The sequence below is a fragment of the Phacochoerus africanus genome, chromosome 10 (assembly GCF_016906955.1).
Source record: "Phacochoerus africanus isolate WHEZ1 chromosome 10, ROS_Pafr_v1, whole genome shotgun sequence".
In the NCBI taxonomy this organism is placed as follows: Eukaryota; Metazoa; Chordata; class Mammalia; order Artiodactyla; family Suidae; genus Phacochoerus; species Phacochoerus africanus.
The window spans coordinates 124598734-124619038 of NC_062553.1; the positions used below are offsets into that span (position 1 = coordinate 124598734).

General features: G+C 40.7%; 1 protein-coding gene across 2 annotated transcripts in view; it reads right to left on the minus strand.

Moving 5' to 3' along the window:
* Positions 1–20305, minus strand: part of BMPR1B (bone morphogenetic protein receptor type 1B) — a 224090-nt gene that overhangs the window by 48188 nt on the left and 155597 nt on the right. For both annotated transcript variants that reach the window (XM_047799043.1, XM_047799044.1), the window contains 3 exons: positions 11947–12106; positions 1847–1949; positions 1083–1185 (listed from right to left, as the gene is read on the minus strand). In XM_047799043.1, the coding sequence (XP_047654999.1) occupies positions 1083–1185; positions 1847–1949; positions 11947–12089 (349 nt within the window). In that variant the 5' untranslated portion in view covers positions 12090–12106. The remainder of the gene's footprint in view (positions 1–1082; positions 1186–1846; positions 1950–11946; positions 12107–20305) is intronic.

Sequence of the window (20305 nt, forward strand, 5' to 3'; positions counted from 1 at the left end):
AGCTGCCAGCCTACACCACCAGCCACAGCCACAGCAATGTAAGATATGAGCCACATCTGCAAAGCACACCACAGCTTGCGACAAGACCAGATCTTTAACCCACTGATACAGGCCAGGGATCGAACCCAGATCCTCATGGATACTAGCCAGGTCCTTAACCCATTGAGCCACACAGGGAACTCCAGGTCCTTACCTTTAAAATGAATGTAGCCAAACAGTGGTTTTTGAGTGTAGTACAACTTCTGAATAATATTTAGGGATAAACATAAAACACTATTTCACTCCAGGCTCTAGACACCGTGTTTTTCTGAACAAAGTGAGAAGACGTTAAAGAAGCTTTTTGTTTTTGTTTTTTTTAGGTCTGAATCTATGGCACATTCAAGTTTCAGGCTAGGGGCTGAATCAGAGCTGCAGCTGCCAGCCTACATCACAGCCATAACAATGCCAGATCCGTGGCGCAACTTCGACCTATGCAGCAGCCTGCAGTAATGCCAGATCCTTAACCCACTAAGCGAGGCCGGGGATTGAACCCACATCTTCATGGATACTAGTCAGATTATTAACCCACTGAGTCACAATGGGAACTCCAGAAGTAAGATTCTTTTTTTTTTTTTTTGTCTTTTTGCTATTTCTTTGGGCTGCTCCCGCGGCATATGGAGGTTCCCAGGCTAGGGGTCGAATCGGAGCTGTAGCCACCGGCCTACGCCAGAGCCACAGCAACGCGGGATCCGAGCCGCGTCTACGACCTACACCATAGCTCACAGCAACGCCGGATCGTTAACCCACTGAGCAAGGCCAGGGACCGAACCTGCAACCCCATGGTTCCTAGTCAGATTCGTTAACCACTGCACCACGATGGGAACTCCCAGAAGTAAGATTCTTAAGAGTAAAGCCACATGCGACTACTCTCCAGGGAACTCCTTGCACGTGTCTTTGAATGACGGTTTCACTGTCATCTTGCCTCCATCCTCTGCCTCAGTAGTAGGAAACAGTACAGGTAGATACATTTAGAAAAGAGTCATTCAAGTTATTGCCTTCCTTATACCTAAAGCTTTTCCAGCCTGGAAGCCTCCTCTCCTTACCTCTGGTCTTCAGTGGAGGCAGTGTGGGGTGCAGATCTTTATTACATTCATTCCGCTCCGTGCAGCATTCAATTGATCGTCTTTGATGAGGAATGGGAGTGTCCTAGAATTGAACCCCAGCAATTATTAGTACGTTCCCCTACATTTCAAAGTCATATCCTCTAAATCTAGTAAATTAACACTACTTGGAGAACTCACTTAAAATTTTGATACATTTATTCAAACATGAGGAAAATGCTGTTTTAGGGAATGTCTTTCAAATTATCATGCATTATCTTATTATAACTTCTGCATTTCAACAAAATTACTATATTTGTAATAACCAATGTGCCATACTATAAAGACAGGAAGAAGGTATGGCTTAACCCAACTAACCAAACGGAGCAGGATGATCTGAGTCACTAAGTCAGAAGTGAAGAGCAAAAATAAAAAGAACATTTGATTTCACAACGAAGGGAGGAGAGTTTCCTTGGAGCGCAGTGGGTTAAGAACCTGGCACTGTCGCTGCAGCCGCTTTGGTTGCTGGGGACTTCCACATGCCATGGGCACAGCCAGAAAAAAAAAAAAGAAAAGAAAAGAAAACAAGGAAGGAAAGAAAAAATGAAGGGAGAAGTGATCTAATAGGAATTTTCAAATTATTTTCCAAATTACTAAACACTGCATAGTCTAAAAAACAATAATTGTTTTATCTTGTTTGGAACCTGGGTGTTTGAAATCTGGCCAATGAAAGGTTACAAAGTAGAATTTAAGGTTATCTTCCTTACCCGACACTGAAAATCTGAGCCTTCTAGTCCTAGGCATCCAGAAGTGACCACAGGCATCCCAGAGTCATCTTCTTCTATCATTGTGAAACAATATCCATCTGTGCTAAAGACCAAACAGGCAAAGTAAGTGTGTGTGCCTGTGTGTGTGTGTGTGTGTGTGTAGGGTAAAAGGAAATGAAGATGTTTATCACTTGTTTCATTGCAAACAAGAAGAAAGTCAATGGTCATGACAGGTTACAAATCTGTTTAAAGAATTCCCAAACTCCCTTTCAGGAAAGTTGATTCAGTTTTCATAAAACACTCAGCAACATCTCCTCTGTCCAGAAACTTGGGAAAGAAGGAGGATCCAAAGTTTCTATATAGTATATACATTAATAACCACATACATCAAATACTAAACGCTTTGGTCTTTCGCGGGTACCACCTTCACAAATCCAGAAACCCCCTCTAAGTGGAAGGTAGTAGCACTCTGCGTACCTTCTGGACGGGGAAACTGAGGCTCAGGTTCCTTGAATAATTTCTCAAGGGCCATACAGCTACTGAGAGGCACAGGATGGGGGTTGAATCTGTACAGGTGAAGGTTTACTGTGGTTCTACTTGCTCCGAGGTAGTGAAATCTCTCTCACTAAGGCGCCAGACTAAAGAAGGGGAGGCGTTGGGATCAGGGCAGCCTAAGTGAGGTGACTAAGAAGACTCTGCCACGCGGTACCCTCCGCTTCAGGGCTGGCGCCGCAGAACACCAGGCCCTGTGGTAGCCAGGCCAGTCTTAAGTTGGGTGTGGGGTAATGAGGGATGACAGAACCTTCCCTTAGTCCACATCAGCCCATCCTCGCAACAACAGCAGGAAGGAAGATTCTATCTCACCATTGAGTAAAGTTATGGGAGTCTAACAAACTTTTGTAAGGTCATAAACAGTTACAGAATCAGGCCTGAAATCAGCAACCGCTTACTTCATTCCCATGCATTTTCCAAAAGCCCCTCCTGGGACGAAAACTGAAAAACAAGACCTAAAACATATATACAACTATTTATAAACAGACATTCCTGTATTCACAAGCTCGCATGAGGAATGCCAGCAGACTCCCAGTAGAAGTCATAAGCCACCCCTGCAGGTACGCAGAAATAAAGTACTACACGATATCTCCTGGACATGCATGCTCAGGGTCCAAGACAGATGTGACCACGCAGTGCTAAAATGTCAGGGGAAGAAAGCTCTGAGCACGGCGTCAGCCACAACTTGTGTGTTATCTACGCTGTGGTAGAGGTAGCAGCACTAGTCCTCCCATTATCATCAACACCCTTAGAACTGCTTACTTGTTATTAGCCTCAAGTGATCTCAAACACCTCAGTTTACAGGAACCTGCACAGTCAAGGTCAAACATACGAATGAATGGCTAGGAAGGGCCAATGAGAAATCTCTCTGTTAAACGAAGGTCAAATGCATGAATATTCTTGTAGAAGAAAGACTGCCCCTGACTAGCCCACACTCTGAACTCCTGGGGGCTTTTTAGCCAATTTACTGAAATTGCTAGGAAAATCTCAAGCTTGTAAAGGCTGCAGGCCACAAATAAAATAGCTGTCGCTTGGAAATTCACTTTAAACAGTAATAACTAAACAACATCCATGTGATTTTTAAATTCCTTTCTTCCACAGTTAGTCTAGGTGTGCATCTGACATTTCTCAACAAAAGTAAAATGCAAGTATTAGAAATAAAGTTGTTTTAAGGTTCTGACATGAGGAAATCATAGAGCAGCTAGAAAGGTCTGATAGAATTGGCAAATCTAAAATAAAATGAATTTCTTCATAATCATGAGGTCCTCTCACTCAAAATCTAAATACATAGAAACGTACTTTTCAGGCAACTTACAAGAATCGAAAAAGCTGGTAAGGCTGTTGGATGTTACCCTTGTGAGGTCCTGGGAAACGTAAAGAAACATCTAAAAAAGTAAATCCCAGCTTTAAAACTGCACTCCCTTCTCTGTGAAGAGGGGGAAACTAAAAATATAAAGAGGGAACGGAAACTAAAGTTCTGGTGGAACGCACACTGTAGTGTATGAAGAAGCAGAAATAAAATGCCATCCACATGAAGCATATAATTCTAGAAACCAGTGTTACTTCAACAAAAATAAATTTTAAAAAGAGGGGACAAAAAGGGAGAGAGACTCTGGGGAAAAGAATCAGTGTCCCTAAGTCATAAATTTGAATGGGAAATCAAATATTTAGTTGAGGACAAAAAGGAGAGGCGTGCATATTATCTACAACAACACAAAAATAATTTATAAGCTTCTTATTGACACTGCTAGCTAGTAAGGGACACTAACTGGAAACTAGCAGTACAATTACAGAGCCTTAAGAATTACTGGAGAACGTTCAACTCTCGAGCAAGCACAAATGTAAACACAACTACGCTCTGGCGTCAAAGCTGATCAACGTCAACCTGCCACAAACAGACAGCTGCTGAATGTCACAAAAGACATTCAACTCTCACCATTGGCTTATTTCAACATTCTGCTGCTGGTTGCCATACTGAAGCTTGGTTTTTAAATGTTTTACGTAGATTATTACGTCTGTTGTTCCCAGAGTGTTGACAGCGATAACAAGAAGAGATGAAGAATCATGAAGGAAACAAAAGTTGAAATAATTCTAAACAAAACTCAATGTAGTGAGATGTATACATAAATGCAGGATGAATCATGTGATTACAGTAATGATCATGAACTTTAAAAGAAGACAAGTGGGAGTTCCCATCGTGGCACAGTGGAAACGAATCCGACTAGGAACCATGAGGTTGCGGGTTCGATCCCTCGTCTCGCTCAGTGGGTTAAGGATCCAGTGTTGCCGTGAGCTGTGGTATAGGTCGAAGACATGGCTTGGATCTGGCATTGCTGTGGCTGTGGCACAGGCCAGCGGCTATAGCTCCGATTGGACCCCTAGCCTGGGAACCTCCATATGCCTCAGGTGCAGCCCTAAAAAGACAAAGACCAAAAGAAATAAAAAATTAAAAAAAAATTAAAAAAGACAACTGACTGAGGGTGGAGGTAAGATAGAATAGGAGGTCAAGAGATACAAACTACCACGTATAAAATAAATAAGCTACAAAGATAGAATGTATAACACAGGAAAATGTAACCATTATTTTGTAATAATTTTAAATAAAGTATATCTGTAAAAATACTGAATCATAATGTTGTACACCTGAAACTAATACTGTAAATCAACTATATTTTAATAAAAAAAAAAGAAGACAATGGATGTAACATTTCAAAAATGCTGCCCTTGTGTTATAGGAAAAGTAACTGACAAAACAGAACAGCTGCACGTGAAGATGATCCGTCATCAATAATGAATGCCTCTCAATACGATGCTCATTCATGAAAAAGCAAAGCATTTGAAAATTTAAAGGTCACAGAGGTCAAAGTCATGGTAACAAAACTTTTGTTACAACCTTTGGATCTGCCCAATAATCCAAAAGCATAGGCGTGCCTGGGACATCCTGAGAGATCATCAGGGCTAAACTGCCTCAAGAGATGGGAACAAATGACCACCTTTGGGGGATATGCATCCAGAACCTGAACGCCTGTTCTCATTTGGAGTCAAAAGGAGTTATAAACAGCCTCTGGATTCCACCTCATTCACTGGTTTTACACAGAATGGTTAGAAACCAATTTCATAATAGGTCTAAAGTTGGTTTGACAGTGTCTTTAAGGTACTCCTGTTAATTGTTTTATTTTAGTGAGTACAGTGTTTAAAAGGTTTATCCAAGTCTTGGTCCCTTTAACTCTATTCATCCACTAAGATCTTAGGCTTCATTATTGCAAATCCTAAGGGTGTTCAGAAACATAACCACCACAATTGAGTTTTCTTTGAACTAGTTTAGATCTTTATAAAGATTACTGTAACTATAAAATAATTTCTAAAGTATTAGTTAAAAAGAGTTTATCTGAGCTGCCCCATCAGAATGACAGGACATTTTAAGGCATTAATCAGAGCTGATTAAATAAATGGATACATGCTAGACTGCTTCTGCTCATTGCTTGTAACAGTTTTCTATACTGAACAATTTATTTATGCCAATAAAATTGCATCAGATTATTTATTCCATTTTTATTCCAATAAAACTGAATCAGATTATCTATTCCATTTTTTTAGAATGTGAGAAATAAAAGAATTCTTTTTTTTTTCTTGTCTTTTGTTGTTGTTGCTATTTCTTGGGCCGCTTCCGCGGCATATGGAGGTTCCCAGGCTAGGGGTTGAATCGGAGCTGTAGCCACCGGCCTACGCCAGAGCCACAGCAACGCGGGATCCAAGCCGCGTCTGCAACCTACACCACAGCTCACGGCAACGCCGGATCCTTAACCCACTGAGCAAGGGCAGGGATCGAACCCGCAACCTCATGGTTCCTAGTCAGATTCGTTAACCACTGAGCCATGACGGGAACTCCAGAATTCTTAAATTTCTTTCAAAAATCTTTTAAATTTTAGTCAGAATCTATATGAAAAGGCTGTTTGTTTTAAGTCCATCATAAATAGGTCCCTGAGAACACTATCTCCTAAAATATCTATTTCACATCGAAGGGAATAGAAGTTTTCAGTGTTCAGTCACAAGTCAAGTCAAAGATACAACTTTCAGAGTTGCTGTTTAAATCATGTGGATTTTAGCCAGTTAACTAAAACAGCTCAAAGCTGCTTAGATGAGCTTTGTGAACAGTAGTTTCACAAACACTTATCAAGCATACCATGCCTCAGAGGTGGATGTTGAGAAGCCAGGGTGAGGAAGATGCAGTCTGCACTTTGGGGAGCTCAATGTCTACCAAGGCCACCAAGCCTACGAAAGACAGCCATTCAACTTCAAGCAGGAGCAGCATAAATCACAAGCTAATCAAGTGCTTCCCACTGACTGGGGCAAAAGCAAAGAGGAATGTGGAGCAAAGGTAATTACCAGCGTAATAGAATCCTATGGTTTATACTGGTTTGTCCCCCCCTTATCATCCTAGGTGGGTGGGTTCCCACAGTGGGGGAGGGAAAGAGGGTATGACTATCACTGCTCCCCTTCTCTGGCTTCTCCTCTGAAGGGTTGTAGCACTGGAGGAAGACGAAGTTACAACATTAATGACGAAGTTCCAGTGTGAGAGAGGCCTCTTTATCCTCAAAACAATATAGCTATCATACATCCTTCTCTGGCAGCCATATAAGCGATTTGGCTTTTTGTTCAGTTTTTTCTATGAGCTTTAAGATTTTCTGAACTCACCTCAATTATAGTAAACAAGCATTTGCACACTCCCCACCCCTACCCTGCGCGGACCCTCCCTACCTCTCACCTGGACTGCTCTGAGATCCTTCTAGAGACCTCTCCGGTCTTTAGACTCTAAGCCACTCTGTTCAGCACTGCCAGATACATCTTACATTTTCCCCTGTTGCTCAAACATCTTCAATGGATCTCTATGTATAACTGCAAAGAGAGCCCAACACGATTCGCTTTCTAATAAGTCCAAGAACAAATGGGCCCATTTAAGTATCATTTGTGGCGAATGAGAGGCACAAAAGCAGTTATACCCTATCAAAAGACTTCATAAGTGAATTTGAAACCATATCCGCTTCCAACCCAATTATAAGTTTTAAAGAAGGACCCACCATTGCTCATAAGTGAAATGCTTTGAACAAAACATCTTCTACTAGAATTCTACTAGGAAAAAAAAAAGCTCAATGTCCCTGTGGCCTGGACAACAGAGGATAAACTAGATGAACAGAAGACAAACAAACGAAAGAGAACAATGCTCACTTTAGTCACTCCGAGACCTGGGTCAGGAGCGCCTGTCCGAAAGCACATAACACCACATTCAGCAAGAGGCTTAGAAGCTCTGAGTTAATACAAGCTCTGTGTAAGGGCTCTGCTCAGCACGGCCTGATAAATCTCACATCTTCCTTCCTGCTCAAAAATCCTCAGTGGTGCTCTCAGTATAGCTGCAAAGAGTTCTACACTGTTCTTTCCAGTAGGCTCCTAAGCTGTCCCTTCTGCCCCCTTTGACCCTTCAAGACACATCTGGAGACTTCTCCTCCAATCCCTCGTTTAGGCAGCCTGGTGTCATTTGCACATCTTTGTGCAAGCATCCAATGTGATTTATTACACCTACAAACCCTGAAAACTCCCCAGGCAGGAGAATTTTGGGTCAAAACCCAGTGAGGCAAATGAGGAAGTATTTGAAAATACCTTGAAAAGGAGTAAAAAAAAAAAAAGTTTTTAAACTGAATAGACTTGTATGAGAGAATAGAGGAACGAGAGGGAGGTAATGAGAGAAGAACGAAAAGCGACGATCACAGACCACGTCAGGTCCAAAAGGGAAGGAATCAAGTGGAGCAGATGATGTACAGAAAAAATAAACAAGGCTGAGATTACACCTGCTAAGACAGGAAAATAAGATAGAACATTGGCATGGTGAAAGTCATATAAAAACAGTCAATTAAGGAGACTTTGCTGCTTTCAAGGCATGCAAAGTCTCAGGGATAGTCTGGGGTCCTAGGAATAGAATCTGGAAAAGGAGTAAGGGGGATACACAATGCAAAGCAACACCTGAAAGGTATTTAGAAGATAGATGTTCTATTGAAGGAGATAGGAAGGACCTTGACTTCATCCCTTACTCTGAACTAGGGATATTAAAAATGGTTCTAATATTGCATTTGACATGATATGTTTGCACTACATATCTCCCCTAACATGCAGGCATCCTCTACATGTATCCACTAGGCAATGTAAATAGCATGGATTTTGGAAGCAGCCACATCTATACCTGATAGGAATCAAGGCCAAGAATGACTCTGGCCTTGGTATTGGCTGGTAAACTGACTGGTGGTACTCATGAATAGTTTTTTTAATTTTTTTTTTTTTTTAAAAAAACCCTCTAGACTTTGCGCATGTCTTCTGAATTATCATTCGACATTTCATCTGTTTTAAGAATGATGCACTTTTGATTTGGGCCACTTTTTAGATTATTCTCTCTACAAAAGAGGGATTAGTCATGAGGATGTGATCTACTCAGGACACACCCAGCTTGGCTAAGATTTGCCTCGTAACAGCCATTAGCTAAGCTTCAGGCAAATGCTTCAGAACTGTTTGACCAGGAGTGCGAGATCAAGTGCAGTATTACTGAAAGTGTGCTACCTTGCAAGTTACTGTGAGAATGTTAACACAGAAATGGAAACTTGTATAGCAATACATTGAGTTCTGCTGAATCGAACAGCCAATAGAATAATGGAGCGTGCAATCTGCAAGTGATTTTTAAATTATTTTTTCTAATTCATTTTTATTGTACTTTAGAATGTTTAGTGCACAGCTTATTGGAGAGAAAAAACTTTGACCAGAGATAGCTTGAGAAGTACTGATTTGGAGGGCTCACAGGAATGGATACAGAAGGGCCTCGATCTATTTAGGTCTTAGGGCACAGGTACAAAAGGCGGCCCTGTGATTCAGACATGATTGACCTCAGTTCACAGGAGACTCAACTGGAGTCAATACCGTGTTAGCAAAATCAATGTGTATTTTATTCAAGAGTGAATGTTTCTGCTCCTTTGAGCGTCAGGGGTAGCTATTCGTCAAAAATTCAGGACTTTGGGGAGTTCCCATCATGGCACAGTGGTTAACGAATCCGACTAGGAACCATGAGGTTGCAGGTTCGATCCCTGGCCTTGCTCAGTGGGTTAAGGATCCGGCGATGCCATGAGCTGTGGTGTGGGTTGCAGACGTGGCTTGGATCCCGTGTTGCTGTGGCCCTGGCATAGGCTGGTGGCTACAGCTCCGATTGGACCCCTAGCCTGGGAATCTCCATATGTCCCAGGAGTGGCCCTAGAAACGGCAAAAAGAAAAAAAAAGAAAAGAAAAAAAAATTCAGGACTTTGGAATCTTGGCCACAATTTTTTAATCATTTGGGTATGAACAACGAGTGACCTAGTAAAAATTAAGTAACCTCTCAAAGCCTCAGATTTCTCACCTGAAAAATACAGATGTTACATTATTTATAGGAATGCTATGATGATTAAAAGTGGGTGAAAGTAGTCACACCAGCGGTATGAAAAGCTCAACAAATACTAGTTTTCTGTTGGCTTCAACAAGTTAACTGATGCATGTTGACTATCACAGTACACTCACAATTTTTTGAGGGGTTCCATTGTTCTAGACTGCTAGTTTTGTTTTGTTTTGCTATCATACATCAAAGGTTGGAAGCCATACAATTTATAACCCATTCCAATCTGGCCCCCATATCTACTTTCACATTAAATATTTCTAAGCTTCAGTCCTCAAGGTCAATGAATCTGATTGCAGTGTTTCAGTTCTTCTCCTAACAGCATCTATCATGGCTGACCTTCCTTCCTCCCTTTGTAAACTTGGCTTCAATGACACCATACTCACTGGTGGTTCTGAGTATCCTGGAAACAGCCTCCTTTATCCAAGCATTAAAGTCTAAGGCTCAGTCCTATGCTGGTAGATTGAATTGTTCCGTTATTGCTCTCAATTCTTCACGCCACACCCTAACCACTGCTTCCCTTTGACTTTGAATTTGAAGATGTCGCTTCACTTGGAAAATGGAATGTTAGAGGACATGACGCGAGCAGAAGCTTTAAGAAGTTGCTTCTTCAAATTCACTGGAAAAAGAATAGGCCTTTTGTAGCTGCTGGGCTGAGAAGAATGAAGAAACCCTGAGAACAGGTTTGAACTCAGGAGGCAGCCTGAAGCCACGCCCACCAGCCCAGCAGTGTCCAGCGCAGCCGCAGTCCATGGGTAGACCCGGAAATGGAACAAATAAATGTCCTTTGTTGTAAGCCACTGTGCTCTGAAGCTTGCTTATTTCACGTCAAAAACTGACTCATCTTCTACCCTTTCAACATTGTCTCCCCATCCTCTTATCTGAGCTCCAAATCCATATCTACTGCCTAGTCCCTGAGATCTCCACTTGGATGTGTCAAAAACCGCAAACTTGGCATGTTCAGATTGAAACGATTATTTTCCTCATCGTCCATCATCCAAAGGTTGCAATATGCACATCAGTGTACACTGCAAACTTATGAAGCCCCTCCTGGCGGCCTTCCGTATCCATGCCACGAACATAAAACTTTCCTTCTAAACATTTTTCCAGCACATCTCTCTCCTGCACCAGCATCACCCTGGTCCAAGATCACTTCTCTCAGGTGAACTTTTTTTAACTTTAAAAATAAATCCTTTATGATTAAATAGCGGTTTCACAACTATTTGGTTTTATTTTAATGGGCAAGCATATCAAGAACAGCTTTGGTGATTTAATTCTTCCTTTATGAACCAAATGAATTCTTTATTGCTTTCAGAAATGAACTTCTGCCCGCGAGACAGTCATAACAGGAAGAGAAATGAAAATTCAGCCTTTTTAAAGCAATGAAGCAATGTAGGAGTATAATAGATATTATAATGAAGGTAAAAAGGTTCCTTAACTTCTAACATGAACTGTCCTTGAATCTACTTTTCTGTCTCTCTTACTGGCTGCTATTGTCCTTGAATTCACTTTTGTCTCCCTCTAGTACATTTACTATCTTGCAGCAAAGACAGTTTTTCAAAAACGTAAATCAAATCACACAATCTCCACTGCCCCTCCTGCTTAGACACCCCCTCAGGCCACAGTCACATCTCCCTGTCTTCAGGCTCAAATCCTACCCTCTCTCCTCCTACACGCCAAGCCTTTCTCTCCCACAACAGAGAACCTGACTGCAGCCCACCATGCCTCAATGTGACCTAATCAATTGTTAAACAAAACCCCCACACATTGGACACCCCCTGCTGTCGCATTTATTTTTAGGGCCGAAGTCTTTTGCAAGAAAATAACTGGTTCTTGCTCCTTGGCAAAGACCCTGAGATCTGTGCTCTGTGTGCACATGTGATGTGTGGAGGAAGAAGAATCTCAGAACGCATTTCAGGGCAAAACGCAATTCAATACTTCTGCACATAGAGGTGCGGCTCCATGAGTTAATGGAGTTAGGTGCTATTTCCCAAAATGTGTTCTTGGAAACACTAGCCTACAATTCTATGGTCCAAAAAGGATGACCTCCTGTTAAAACTAGAGTTAAATAATTGCTTTGACCAACCTGCAAATATTGTTGACTGAGTCTTCTGGACAGTGGTGGTGGCATTTACATCGCAAGATCTTTGGACGAGGGGTGGGGGCTGTACTCTCACCATCCTCTTTCTTGGTGCCCACATTTAATTTTCCTGAACTTCGCAAAAGCATGTTATCAAGGAAGTTTGCTGAAAAGAAGAAAGAGTCAGAGTTTAAGTATCTGTGGGATAGCCCAGCCACAGTCTTGCGTCCAAATAATGATATTAAACAAAATCTTAAGTACTCATACTTAAAGATTTAAACAGAAAACATTCTGATGTTTTGATACTAAATTTTGTATGTTCTATATATATATAGGTCTCACACAGAAATGCTCATAATCCTTTCAGGGTAAGTTTACACATTAGGTCAAAATAGTTGTATTGATTGAGTGCAACGAGTCTGGTAAGACACTAGTACATAGGTTCTCTTTCGGCTGCGTGGTACTATTGTGGGTAAATACGATCATTCCCATTTTCTGTTGAGAACATTGAGACTCGAAGTTTAAGTGACCGCACACAGCTAATAAATCATGAAGCTAACATTTAAACCCAGACTGCTGGGCCCTCCAACTTGCTACTAGTCTCTTTTCTTCAGGCGTCCTCTTTAGGTATATCATGTATTTTTTTTAAGAAATCATTTGAAACATTTAACCTGCAAAATTGAGCAGGAAGATGACAACTCAGTTTTCCAGATAAATTTCAAAAGATACATCTACCGCATCAGTTTCCACAAGCGAAAGTGCTGATGCCACATCTTCAGTGAAGGACACGATAGTACGCATGATGTCTAGAGAAAGATTTTTCTGGGTTCAAAAGTGGTCTTTACTGTTTACCAGCGAGTTAACAGCGAATAACTTTACAAATCTTCTCACTATGCTTCATTTTCCCATCACTGAAATGGAGATAATCTTAAGTACCTACCTCACATTAAGAGCCGAGAGTGTGTATGTTATGTAGTAACACCTGATAGATGTTAGCTAATGTTATTGGCAAAGTCTTACCACATACCTTTTAAATAGTAAGACAATGTTTCGTAACGCATCACTGAGAGAGTTTTCGTATTTTCTTTACCACTACTTTTGCAAAGTAATGACACTCAAGAAGGAGGCATGGATTAATACTTACTAGGTTTTAGAGGTTACAGTAAGAGCTCTCACACATGCTATGTCACTGTTGAAATTGTCACTCTGAGCAATTTTTGATTTAAAAATCTCTCAACACATCCAGTTTGCCTAGAGCTAAATAAAATTTCAATACAAATATTATCTAAAAGACGTTGGGTTAAAAATTGAAATTCTAGATCAGAAGTGCAGTGTACACAATAGGTGTGTACAGTGTGCATTTGTTATTTTTTTAACTACAAATTAGTACCTCCAGCTACTGGTTATGTCTGAGAATGAGTGTAGAAGATGATCTGTGATGATTTCTCCTGACTTGCTCTATTATGCTAATTAGTTGGGTTCTTATAGTATAATAATTGAAGGAAAAAGAGCAATTAACTATGTTAGGTCAATTTATTTACTTTTTTAAATTTATTTTTTGTCTTTTTAGGGCCACACTCGCAGTACATGGAAATTCCCAGTCTAGAGGTCAAATCAGAGCTGTAGCTTCTGGCGAATGCCAGAGCCACGCCAGATCCTTAATCCACTGAGCGAGGCGAGGGATCGAACCCACATCTTCATGGATACTAGTTGGGTTTGCTGAACCACAACAGGAAGTTTCAGATCAACTTATCAGAATTCCCTCCAATCATGCACACTAATATTTCATTCAATTTTTCAAATTTATATCAGAGGTACCTTTCTCCAGCAGTTCCTTGTATTTTAATCTCGAGAAGACACATCAATAGCAATGCATGAAAATAATGTTTAAGTCAGAATCCTGGGCCACCCACAGCGATTCTGATTCCAGGGGTCTCAAGCGAGCCATGGGAAGGGCACGTTCGGCAAGATTCCATGTGATTCTTAGGTGACGTGTAGCGTCCACTTTGAGAAGACTGGACTAGATTAAGCAAATATTTAATCCAATCACAGATTAATCCCAAGAGGTGTTTATTATTTCTATAAAATAGGGTGCTCATCCTTAAGTTAAATTCCAAAAATCAAGTGAAATTTAATATAGTTCATGTTAATATCTTGTATTTAAAGCCATGTGTTACATGTCGGCCTGCATAAATGCCTTAGCACTACTGGCCATCCAGTAGGTTAATATTGCAGAGCTGTTTCACTGAGAAACATCTAATGCCCCTGTGTTTGGATTTTGTGCTTTACCTGGTCAAATTCCTGAGTACAGACGGCATAAGTCAGGCTGCACTGAGTTCGGAAGCTGTGGGGGTGGCAGTGTCACTCAGTGTAAATGCCCCCTGAATGTGTGCAGTAGTGGTGCCCTTGCCGCCCTCTCTGGTGCCCTGAAGTCTCTCACCTTAATTGTGAAAATGGGAAATAAGGAAGGCATCTCAGTGCTATCATGCATATTGGATTTACTCTTCTCGTCTTCTAGGGGGGGTGAGGAAGAAGTGTAACCACCCTGTAGGGAATGGAAGAGGGTCGCTGAAGCTCTAACTACTTCTCAGATGGATTTTAAGCCGCCTCCTGCTTTCAATGCTCCCTTCACTCTCACGTCTAAAAATAACTTGTGGTCCCACTGTGGAGCCTTTAGGAGCTAAGTGGTTGGCTTGTATTTCTCCTTGGTTTCTTCCCACCTTTGGAGAGAATCAGCAGTCTCAGCTTTATTAAACCAGTTACTGCTTGTCCTCTGGTTTCCAAGTTTTTACTGCCACTGTCTTCTCTGGGTCTCTTTTATATCATTGGTTCTTTTTTCTTGGCCATTTTCTTTTCTTTTCTCTTTTTGTCTTTTTGCCTTTTCTAGGGCTGCTTCCTGCAGCATATGGAGATTCCCAGGCTAGGGGTCGAATCGGAGCTGTAGCCGCCGGCCTACACCACAGCCACAGCCACAGCCACGCGGGATCCAAGCCACGTCTGCGACCTTCACCACAGCTCACGGCAACGCCAGATCCTTAACCCACTGAGCAAGGCCAGGGATCGAACCTGCAACCTCATGGTTCCTAGTCAGATTCGTTAACGACTGCGCCATGATGGGAACTCCATAAGGTATCTTAATGACAAAATCCCACTGTAAGAAAATGGCTAAGGAGTTCCTTATTTCCCATTTTCACAATTAAGGTGAGAGACTTCAGGGCACCAGAGAGGGCGGCAAGGGCACCACTACTGCACACATTCAGGGGGCATTTACACTGAGTGACACTGCCACCCCCACAGCTTCCGAACTCAGTGCAGCCTGACTTATGCCGTCTGTACTCAGGAATTTGACCAGGTAAAGCACAAAATCCAAACACAGGGGCATTAGATGTTTCTCAGTGAAACAGCCCTGCGATATTAACCTACACTGATGTCTCCGATGACAACATCGACCCACCACAGAGCTGCTCATCAGCCTTTTTCTTTTTTTCCTCTTTCGGCCGCACCTGTGGCCTGTGGAAGTTCCTAGGCCAGGGATGAATTAGAGCCACAGCTGTGAACTATGACACAGCTGTGGCAACTGCAGGTCCTTAACCCGCTGCACAGGGCCGGGGTGGAACTGGCACCACTGAGACAAGCCAGATCATTAATGCACTGTGCCACAGTGGGAACTCCCCCATCAGCTTTTAAAATGCTCCCTTCTCTTACACAGAAGCCACTAATTCTAGGGTCATTGGATATACTAAGAAACCCTCAAACATCAAAGGCTGAAAACAAAATAAATGCACAGAGGAAAGCAACTTGGAAGGAAATGTCAAAATTTAAAGAAAACCTATTATTAATGCTCTCAGCTTTATAAAAAATATATTACATCAATGAAACAAGAATATGTTGCTACATAAACAGAGTAACAAAGAGGGAACTCTACGAATGTGGTTGCATAAATAAAAATCTCAGTAGGAGAACTGAAATAAAGATTAGGAAACCTCCCATGATATAGGGCAAACCACAGATACACAGGTAGGTAAATTAGAGCATTAATACAAGAAACTCAACATCTGAATAATAATAACATCTCTAGAAAGGAAGACTTGAGAAAAGAGGGGGAAGGAAATGAAATTAGTACATAAATAGTGCAAGATTCCCATAACCCAGAGTTCATGCTGTGGTGCAGTGGGTTAAGAATCCTACTATAGTGGCTCAGATCGCTGCAGAGGTAAGGGATTGATCCCTGGCTTGGCACAGTGGGTTAAAGGATCTGGCACTGCTGCAGCTGTGGTATAGGTCACAGCTGTGGCTCAGATTCAGTCCCTAGCCTAGGAACTTCCCTATGCTGTGAGTGCAGCCATTAAAAAAAAAGGATTTCCATAACCTCAAATGAAAGGACTCACAAAATATATGAACAGATTTACACAAGGGCATGTTATTTTGAAATGTTAAAACAATAGCAAAAAGGGAGATCCCAAATTTATTTATAGATATGCTTAGAGATTAAAAATAACTATGGCAGGGAGTTCTCATCATGGCTCAGCAGGTTAAGAACCCGACTAGTATCCAATGAAGATGTGGGTTTGATCCCTGACCTCACTCATTGGATTGAGGATCTGGTATTGCCACAGGCTGTGGTGTAGGTCCCAGATGCGGCTCATATCTGGATTTGGTGTGGCTGTGGTGTAGGCTGACAGCTGCAGCTCTGATTCGATCCCTAGCCTGGGAACTTCCATATGCTGCAGGTGCAGTCCTAAAAATAAAACATCAAAAACAAAAAACTGTGGCAGAGTTCCCACTGTGGCAGAGTAGGTTAAAGATCCACTGTTCCTGCAGCTGTGGTGTAGGTCACAGCATCAGCTTGGATTCATTCCCTGGCCTGGGAACTTCCATAGGCTCAGGGTGCAGCCAAAAAATTAATAGTAACTATGACATTGAACTTGCTACAGCAAAACCAGAAACTAGAATAAAGTTATTTCTTCAAAGTTCTGAGGGAAAAGTATTTCAAATCTAGGAATGAATCCCTGGGAAAATTACAAATCAAATAAGCATAGAAAAAAAGCATTTTAAGATTTTTCAAGGTCTTGAAAATTTACCTCTCATGCATCTTTCACGGAAAGCTACAGCAGGAGAAGCTCTGCCCAAATGAGGGTATAAACAAGAAAGCAGAAGAAATGGGTTCCTGATAACAGGACAAACCACCCAAAAGAAAGGAAAGGCATCCTTTCTCAGGATAATGGTGAAGGCGGATGAAAAGATGAGAGCTAAGGAGTGGACCCGAGGAACACCAGGCCTGACTGGGGGCAGGGCAAGGGACTCGGGGAGAGAAATGCCCAAAAAGTTGTAAATAATAGAGTAACTCAAGTGTTTTAGTTAAACTGACTGAGTTTGGAAATAATTTAATAATGGGAACATAGGAAATTAAGAAAACAAATAACATTTTAACTGCTATATACGGACGATGGGGGACAGAAATGTGTGTGTATACAGTAGGCATGAGGGAGGGTGGTAAAAATGTTGATAATGGGAATTCAAAGGTAACATATAAAACGGAATAATCAAGTAGTAGTAGTGCAATTATTTGTTTGGTGATACGTAGGAAAATAATAACAAAAAGAATGTAAAAAGGTGCTGCTGTAGTAACTAACGGAGACGGAGAAGGGAGATGCTTTCATTTAAAAGCCTCTTGTAGCTTCTGCGTGTGTGTGTGGAGTGGGTGTGCGAGTGTAATAAATGTATAGGAAGATTCACATCTACATAGATATGATGAAATATGTGAGGATCCTACTTAGATCCTACTTCTTGGGGAAAACTTAATCACCCTGTGAAGGAATTACTCAATTCTGCATCATGAAATTCTCCTATTTTTCATCCTGGAATTCTTCACAGTGTGCATTCAAAGGGGCCATGAATCCTGTTCACACAGCAGCATGGATCTATGGAGTAGCAATAGATAACAAGTGAAGCTTCTTGAAAGCATCTACAAGTTTGCTTCTCAGTTCAAAACAGGGAAATGACTAGTCTCATATTCTAATGTGGAATTAAGAATATTAGTGAGCAAGAAAGTAACAGGAAATCAAAAAGGAAAATCCAGTGACGAAGAAGCAAGTTTTCTAGCCAATCTTCATTATGAGATTCAGCACTGGACTAATGACCCAATGGCTTGGTACTAACACTAAACCCCTTATGGTTTACCATGCTTTATGTGTCTACATATACATACTTAAAGTTGTACTAGATCAAAATACAAACTTCTATACAGTGAGTTATCAAAAATCTATTTTGTGGTATTTTGTAGAGCATTCTAAGTTAACTACTTCAGTTATAATTAAGATACCCGAGTCTCTTAACTTCAAGCAACCTTTATACTCAAATTCTGGCTCTCAAAGACTAGACAAATCCAGTAAGAACCATCCTTTCTATAGAGATTACAAAGATGAAATGCTGCTGGGTAATCTTTCAAAAAATGCTTAACACTTTAAAATGCAGTCAGATACAAGCTATTTTACCAAAAACACATTCAAAGGAAAAAAAAGGTAAGTACAGCTAGCTCATAATAAAGACATCATTTCTATCAACTGAATTAACAGAAGACAGACTGAGCATATAAGGCTGCCTTCATACAATATGACCTGAACAAGTAAAAGCAATGAGATGATAAATGATTGCTTTTAATTAGCATTAAATAAATGGATGATTAAATGCAATTCTGAGACAAGTGGAGAGGTGTCTGCTTTTGCTAAAATAATCAAGCCAGTCATTTACGTAAAAGTGTGCAATTGCTACTTAGGGGTCAATTAACCTGTACGTGTTTAACTCCTTGTGAAATGAAAACTGTTATTACATAATCCACAACATTTTGATCATAAGATAAAATTAAAATAATTGAGTGATATTTAGAGGCTAACAAAAGACAAGAAGAGAAGCAGTAGCAGCAGAATAAATACATCTGATTAGACTCATCTTAAAAGCTAAGAACACTTAAAAGACAAGATCTTTTTTTAGTTGAGGTATAATTAACATACAACATTAGTTTCAGATGTACGACAATTTATATATTGCAAAATAATTACAATAAGCCTAATTAAAATCTATCACTTTACATAATTACAATATTTTTCATATGATGAGAACTTTTAAGATCTACTCTCAACAACTTTCAAATAGGCAATACAGTGTTATTAACTATACTCACGGTGATAGACATTATACCCCATGACATATTTATAAGGAAAAGTTTGTACTTGTTAACTCTCCTCACTCATTTTGAATGCTACCCCTGCCTGTTCAACTACCAACCTGTTTCTATGAGCTTATGTTTGATTTTGCTTTGTTTTAGATTCCACACCTAAGTTGAGTCATATAATATTTGTCTGACATTTCACTTGGCATAATGCCCTAAGGTCCATTCACACTATCATCAATGATAAGATTTCATTCTTTTTAATGGCTGAATAATATTCCATCGAATATATATACACACATATTCATACACACATCTTTTTTATCCACCCCTTGCTGGACACTTAGGTTGTACTATATCTTGGCCATTGTAAATAATGCTGCAATGAACACAGAGGTGCATGTACCTTTTCAAGTTAGTGTTTCCACTTTTTTGGATAAATACCCAGACGGGGAATTGCTGCATCATATCATAGTCCTATATTTAGCTTTCTGAGGAACCTCCATACGGTTTTCCATAGCGGCTGAACCAATTTACATTCCCACCAGCAGTACAAGGGTTCCTTTTTCTCCACATCCTAACCAGCATTTGTTATTTCTTGTCTTTTTGACAACAGCCATTCTGACAGATGTGAGGGCACAGCTCATTGGGGTCTGATATATATATATATATATCTCTCCTTTGATTAGTGATGTTAAGCATTTTTTTATGTTCCTGTTGGCCATGTGTGTATCTTCTTTGGAAAAATGTCTATTAGATCTGCCCATTTTTAGTTTTATTTATTTTCTTTTTTAGGGCCAAACCCGTGGCATATGGAAGTTCCCGGGCTAGGGTTTGAAACAGAGCTGTAGCCAGAGCCTACACCACAGCAATGCCAGATCTGAGCTGCATCTGCTACCTACACTGCAGCTTGTGGCAATACCAGATCCTTAACCAACTAAAGCAAGGCTGGGGATCAAACCCGCATCTTTGCAGACACTACGTTAGGTTCTTTACCCTCTGAGCCACAATGGGAGCTCTTGCCCAGTTTTTAAATGGAACTCTGTCGTTGTTGTTTTGATACTGAATTACATGAATTCTTTATATATTTTGGATATCAACCCCTTTATCAGACACAAAACTTGTATTTTCTCCCATTCAGTAGGCTGCCTTTTCATTTTGTTGATGGTTTATTTTGCTGGGCAGAAGCTTTTCAGT